Genomic DNA, 7,118 nt, shown 5'->3' on the forward strand with positions numbered 1-7,118 from the left:
TATGAGGATATCCTCTGTTCCTCTGTGGTCTGTCATAACGTCGCTCTGCAGCTAAATAAAGCCCAGTTTAAATAATCTGGAATGCCTTTAACTACAAATATTTGCAGGCGGCCTTTTCGCCTGTTTGTTATTGTTGCTGCGATATTTACTGAAATTATAAAAAAACATGTTAACAGACCGGAGACTGCGTCGACCGAGGAGCTGTCAGGAGGCCTCTCCTTTCCCCCAGCAGCATCAGGACAGGGAGGAGAGAGGCCCACAGTGGGGGCGCGATGAATGGGAAGAAGACGGCAGCATGCAGAGGAGGAGGCTAATTAACATGCACGGAGGAACAGAAAACGCAAAAAAGAACCAAAACGATGGCTTAACGCCAGAAACTAAAAAAAAACCCTACCGATCTGGACGCTCGGAGAACCGGAAAATGCCTGGCGGAATAAGAAAGTCATGACAAGGAGCAGCTTCATGGTGGAGTCCGGGCGCCTGCACGCCATGCCACGTCGATCTGCTGAGCGGTTCACCAACGCACCACCATCAGGCGCGATGCGGGCTCATGGTGCGGGTCCGGGGCTGCTGAGAGACGGCTCGGCCACTGCAGATGCTCTCTGATCTGGATCCGGGGAGGATGCGCGTGCCGCCGCTGCCGCTTCACTTCACTTCAGGCACGCGCCTTGAATCGTCGATGAAGCACGAGAGCAAACCGAGAGCAGCCGACAGCTGAAGGTACGGCAGCGGCCAGATGAGGTGACGCCGACAGGTAGGGGACGCTGTGTGCTGGAAGACCTGGAGTCCTCCATGTGGCTTAAGATGTTTTCAAATATTATTTTTAGGTAATCGATCAATTCCACCTGCACGCAGGTGATGGATCACGTAGAGATGCATCACCACCTCTGAGTGATTTAATAATAAACAGCACAATGAGTTCTCTATCTCCTGTGTTTTTTGTTTTTTATTTGAATGAACGTGAGTAAATCAGACTTAATAAATATTTTTCACTTGGTTGTTTTGTTATTGGGCTCAGAAAGTTCAATTCTGAGCTGATTAAAAAGTACATTTCTATTTTAGATAACAAATATGATAAAATAGTTTTGGAAAATGTGTCAGATGCTGGGTTTCTTCTCAATCTATATCTCATAAAGTTTCTTCCGTAAGTGAAAAACAATGTTGACCAAAAACCCTTTCAGTTTGTCTTTCTTTCAACGCAATGGACACGAAGAGCGAAAAAGAGAAAAGGAAAGAAAGAGAAGTGAAGAATAGAGGGGAGGAGGGGATAGAGAGAATACAGTCCTCTAGATGTCTGCTTCTACACCTGCAGAAACAGAAACAAACAAATAACAGCATCACACATCAGAGAGCAGAGCTTTCCCTGACAGTTCTTTAATGAAGTGAGTAAATATTCTCTCTTTAGTTATTGTTGAACTATTGAAGGAAAAATACAGTTACATTTTGGCAAATTTAACTTTGCAGGATGAAGGAGCTTCCTGCTCCTTAACCGGAGTCTGGGTCGACCGAGAAGCGGTTAGGAAAGGTCTATGGGCTAATTGGTTTAGCTTCTGTCAGAATGACGCATTTTAGGGCCTCTGTCACTTTAAATCCAAACAAGCTGCTGATGGCCACGCCCCCAAGTCAATGTTTACACTCGCACATGAAAATGATAAATAGATACATAATTATATAATCATACATATTTGAAAAGCAGAAGTAGCAGAAGTGGATAGTTTAAAAACCAAACACTTGTCTTTACAAACAGCCATTGTGAAAACTGCTGACTAAACGTGCTGGAACTCAGCTTGGGTTGCTAGGTAACAGGCTGGGGTTCGTTGGGGTTGCTAGGTGAGGAGCAGTGCTGGTCTTTGAGATGGCTCATTTTCCAGACAACATAAACAATTAACTTATTCTAAAAGAAAAATGGTTGGATGTTTTTTTTAAGTGCCTTGGATTTTTAGAAGCATTTGAGCCCCAGATGGAAGTACAGAAAAATACAAAATGTGAATTTTGAGGGAAAATGTTTCCATCCCACCCAGATCTCTACTCCACACTCCCTGGTTTGAAATGGGACGACTTTGAGTTTTACAAGTTTGCAGCAGTTTGAAATGACTGTTTGTGGCAATCTTTCACTTCTTCTCACAGCAGCTACCTTTATGGGTTGCCATGGTAATCGCCTGCCTCCACCTCACCCTGTCCCCACATCCTTCTCTGTCACACAGACCTATAAATCATCCACTAACCTTTTCTGTGGTCGTCCTCTTTTTCTTCTCACTGGCAGCTCCATTTTTAACACCCGCTGTCCATCGTTCCTCCTCTGCTCTTGTCCAAAGCATCTCAGACTTTTTCACTCTTTTTGGTAGAGCCAATATCCCCAAATCATCCATCATCGCAGATCTCACGCAGATCCTGTCAACCTCTTTCATGGTTTCAACTATTCTTTACAAATCACTCTGCCACTTTGTGTCTATCAGCCCTCTTCTTTACTTCTGTCCTTTATTTCTTCTGTTTGACACCAGGTACTTAATACCTCTGTTCTTACACAAACCCATTAATTAATCAGAATATAACTGAAAAGTTCATTTAAATCAGCAACTCTTTCACTAAGTGAAACACTTTATGTAGATTAACTACACCCTGAGTTGTTTCCAAGCTTTGATGTCTGTTATTTATGAAGATTTTCTGCTTGCAGCTAATGAAAACACAACATTTGTGATTAGAATATTAAATATTTGTAATTAAAAACATGTGGGCTTCATAAAAAGCACCTGTTTAAAGCTTGTTTTTCCCCATTGACTGCTTAAGATAGGATCTAACAGGTATGGAAGAATGAATGGGCACATTTAAAACAAACAAGCGGCATCATAACAACAAACTGCTCATTTTCTTCACAATTATTTTGACACAGACAGTTGGAATAACAGCATTGATAATTTGTCTTGGCTGAAGGTGTGAAGGCAACACAGCCCCAGATTATTTAGACATATTCAGGCAGAAGGTTTCTTCAATGTTGCAGCTGCTGCAGCGCAGCTTTGACCTACTTACGTTTAAACCATAAAGTCTTATTACTTTATATTAGTGGCTAAATCAAACCTGAAAGTTGAGGCGTGGAGTTTGAAGTTGGGACAATCATCAAAAACATTCTTGGTGTCTGTGACGTTATGCTTACACTCAGACTGTATGGTGAGGACAAGAGGAGACAGTGCTTCAGCTGTTCATTTTTGCAGGCGAACAGTTCTGTGAAACATTTCTCATGCATGAAAAATACAACAGAGAAGCGCTAAATGGTGCACAGCTGTGAGTCTGAGACTCAGTTCATGCCTGCTATATTTTGTCAACACAAGAACTGTGATGAAAACTATGACAGCTCTACAAAGCTGAGATGAAACTATTATTTCACACTGACATTAAGCGGGATTCAGACATTTTTCTGCCAGTGGAATGGGATGTTTTTAATGCTATCATGGATCTGTAATGGCTTTGGGTTTTAGAAGCAAAACCCAGCAATCACTTGACATTTGCAACATTAAAAGCATCATTGATCTGTTGAAGGACGCAGTGCAGAGAACGACTGTGAAACAACAACGTTCTTTAATGAAAAAGGGGAAAACGTACAGGCGAAAAACACAGGGCAGCTGACAAGGTCATAGATGGATCCAGTAAAAAAAAACCCAGTGAAAGCCAGAGAGGTTTATATAGATTGGAGTGGTGTGATTGTAATTTTTTCATAAGGTCATGATCATAATTTTCAGGCATTGTTTACATGCAGATTTACAGCCTCTGACTTCTTCTGGTGCAGAATTAAGACGCATGTCTCCCACCAATAACATTAAAGCAGCATAAGGAGAGAAATGACCGTTCAGATCTCCAATGCTTTGGAAACATTCAGATTTTATATGGAAGTGGTACAGACTGGAATTTTTTGAGAGGTGAAAAGGTCAGAATTGCGTCGCATTTGCCTGATGTTCCTGATGTAGGTGTATTTTTTTATTGATTTATGTATTTATCAGTAAATAAATCTCGTAAATGACATCCCTTTTGGCATTATTGTGGAATTTGGCTAATAAAAAATAATTTTGGCAACTCTAACTGACCTAAAACAAAACTATTATGGTTTGTTTTAACTTCAAACAATGAGAAAAAAATGTGTGTCGTTTTAATTCAGTGTTTGTTGCTACACTGGCTGACACTAAGGAGTAGTGTTACCCAGCCACCATCACATCTGCAGTAATAAATATAAAAATCCAATATAATCTCCAATTTGAACCTTTAAAATAAGAATAGGTGTCAAGAAAAAGAGTCACATCTATATTTTTTGGAATGTATTTATTATGTAAGCATGTATTTGACAGTACTGGCCAGCTGGGACTTGTATGCATTCCTGTAAAGAACTACAGTAACATAGTCTAATTGGTCTGACTGCAGCACAGTTTAAATAACACAAAACATAATGCTGCTGAACACAGAAACACACATGCAACATTTTTCCATCTGCAGGCAGAAGCAGGGCAAAAGAAACAACTTTAAAGTTTCAGGTTGTGCTCGTTTACAATTACAGGAGGAAAAAGCGTTTTTTACAGTTTTTACATGGAGGTATGAAATATAACATCATCTCCTGCAATATGAAATACCAGGACAAAGTTCAGGATATTAATTTGCAATGTCATTTATGAGTCTCAGTACAGATACTTTCTATCACGATACAAACTAATTTATTTCAATCTATCGTTCACAGATAGATTGACCAATAAACCACGTTGAAGAAGAGGAAAGAGAAGGGGAAGAGCGCTCTGGCATAGAGGTCGACGCGTTTAGCAGCAGCAGGTATGACGGGTTTTGGTGGCGGCGGTTTCTTGTTGGTTTTGTTCTGAGACTTGAGAGCTCCTGTGACCTCAACAGGTTTACCATAACAGTCGAAGTTGGAAAGTTCAAAGTCTCGAGGTAAAGACCCCACAATGCTAAAGTCATTGGAGCGAAGGTCCGACTTGGAGGTGCAAACTTTCTTGCAGCGGTTTTCAACCACCTGTTACGAAAAGAACAAATGACTGAGCAGAGCTGGGTAGTAACTAGTTATATTTACTCAATTACATTTTTGAAAAAATTAACTTTTACCAAAGTAATTTTATTATGAAGTATTTCTGCTCTTGCTTGAGTAAAAGTTATGGATTGAATGAAAAACCAAAAATTCACCAGACAGACACACACCTGCAGTTTTTGTTAAAGTTTTATAAGTGTTTTATTGAAAGAAACTGATTTGGATACATTTTCTTTTACCTGCTTTTGTTACTTTTGTTGTTTATATGAATTATTGTCATTTTGGTCATTTAAATAAATAAAAAATTCCACTTAACTTTATATTTTGGTCCATCAGACAACGTAATTTTTAAATATTAAGAGTGATTGAGTTGCTTTACTAAAGATAAAGATAATTTTATTTATATAGCACATTTTCATCAACAAAACAAAGTGCTTACTTAATTAGTTGGTTACTTGTTTCTACATATTCCATTATATGAAATGTAATCCAATGAAACTGCCTCCTTTTAAAACTTGATTTGTTTTGCTTTTAAACTTTCTTGCAGCATCACCACATTGCATCACAACATGTGAAAACTGTGACTAAATTTATTAGGTGTTGACTGTATATGATTTGAAATAATAAATCCATGGCAGGAATTATATTAAACCAATTTTCAAAATGATATTTTTTAGCTGCATAAGAAACAATTGTTGTATTTCTGTTTCAGGTAAAAGCAATTTTTATTATGTTTCGCAGTAGATTTTCTGTATATAATTGCAGTTTCTCTGCATGTTGCCTTCACCTGTAAAGTGTTGACATGAATGGGCGTTCCACCTGTCCCATTCACTGTGTTGTTTGATTTATTTGAAGGCTTCTTTGCTTCCTTTTCTTTCAAAGCTTTTTCCTTTGTGGCCATTTTTGCCTTCTCCTCTTCAATCAGTTTGGGACTGTTGAGAAAAACCTACATAGAAAGAAAGAAAGAAAGAAAGAAAGAAAGAAAGAAAGAAAGAAAGAAAGAAAGAAAGAAAGAAAGAAAGAAAGAAAGAAAGAAAGAAAGAAAGAAAGAAAGAAGTGTGGTTAGAAGAGCGTGATTGGAGCGGACAGCGTGATCTTTAAAGGGATCCATGACTAGCTATATCAAGAAACATTTATTTCAAATCCAACAACAATACAGTGAAAATACTGTAGGGTGATTAGTTATTTTTAAAATACATTTAAATCAAATATTGTTACATGGACGTCGGCTTAAATGCATCCTGGGTAGACGTCAAATGCTCTGACCTGCCATAACAGTAATTTTTGCACAATAAGTAACGTTTATTCCTTTCAATTTGAGCTGGAGCACATTGAAATTGAAGGCAAAAAGGAAATGAAAATAAGGAGAAGCAAATGGATGAAGAGGACAGATTCTGCCAAAAATCAGGTGTTTGAGCAGCTGCTGCTTGAAAATGGGTGCAGCAATACGGGTGTAGCAATACTGCTAAGAGCTCCAGTTTCTTAACTCATTTTCTCAAATATAATGTGTCACAATGACGTAAAAATGCTTCATTGTCACTTTAAATATCCATTCATTTTCTTGCGATTTGTTTTTATTTCCTGTTAGCTTCTGCTAATGGTGCTAGCGCTATCTAGTGCTGATATCTGGTAATGACATGTGAAACCTTGAGGCAGTTTGCTTCATCCAAACTTGTTGTTCTCATCACCTTCTACGTTTTACATTTTGTTTTGTGTTTTTAGGCTCGACTCCACTAAAACTTACCTGCACAGGTGAAAAAATGGCCACATATAATAAAGACAAACAATTTTTGACATAAGTATGAGTTTATACTCGTACGTAAGAATGAGTATACGTTGTTCTTTGTCAACATATTTAGGCTAACATGTTCAACTAGTTGTGGATCACTTTAAGACAGAACCCTGCACAGGTCCTGCTGTTCTGACTTTATTCATCATTTGTAATTTTTTATACCGTGAAATCCATCCAGGGTTGTTCAGGTCTCCAACTTAGATTTGAATGTATAGATTTATTAATTTATTGAAGTTTCTTTCTTCCTCAGAGTTTCTTTGGGTATGTGTGTGTGTGTGTGTGTGTGTGTGTGTGTGTGTGTGTGTGTGT

At 38.5% G+C, this 7,118-nt stretch overlaps 2 protein-coding genes across 5 annotated transcripts in view; both read right to left on the reverse strand.

Moving 5' to 3' along the window:
- The window catches only part of LOC103470494 (glutamate receptor 2-like), a 51,203-nt gene extending 50,551 nt beyond the window's left edge, over positions 1 to 652 (reverse strand). For 2 of the 4 annotated variants that reach the window (XM_008419006.2, XM_008418989.2), the window contains exon 1: positions 395 to 652. In XM_008419006.2, the coding sequence (XP_008417228.1) occupies positions 395 to 491 (97 nt within the window). In that variant the 5' untranslated portion in view covers positions 492 to 652. The remainder of the gene's footprint in view (positions 1 to 394) is intronic. The other 2 variants (XM_008418997.2, XM_008418980.2) reach the window with 1 other exon arrangement.
- A 3,637-nt stretch (positions 653 to 4,289) lies between these two features.
- Positions 4,290 to 7,118, reverse strand: part of LOC103470521 (glycine receptor subunit beta-like) — a 20,698-nt gene continuing 17,869 nt past the window's right edge. Inside the window, exons 10-11 of the mRNA XM_008419038.2 lie at positions 5,805 to 5,963; positions 4,290 to 5,005 (exon numbers count right to left, since the gene is read on the reverse strand). Coding sequence (XP_008417260.1) covers positions 4,712 to 5,005; positions 5,805 to 5,963 — 453 coding nt within the window. The 3' untranslated portion in view covers positions 4,290 to 4,711. The remainder of the gene's footprint in view (positions 5,006 to 5,804; positions 5,964 to 7,118) is intronic.

The sequence above is a fragment of the Poecilia reticulata genome, linkage group LG1 (assembly GCF_000633615.1).
Source record: "Poecilia reticulata strain Guanapo linkage group LG1, Guppy_female_1.0+MT, whole genome shotgun sequence".
NCBI lineage: Eukaryota > Metazoa > Chordata > Actinopteri > Cyprinodontiformes > Poeciliidae > Poecilia > Poecilia reticulata.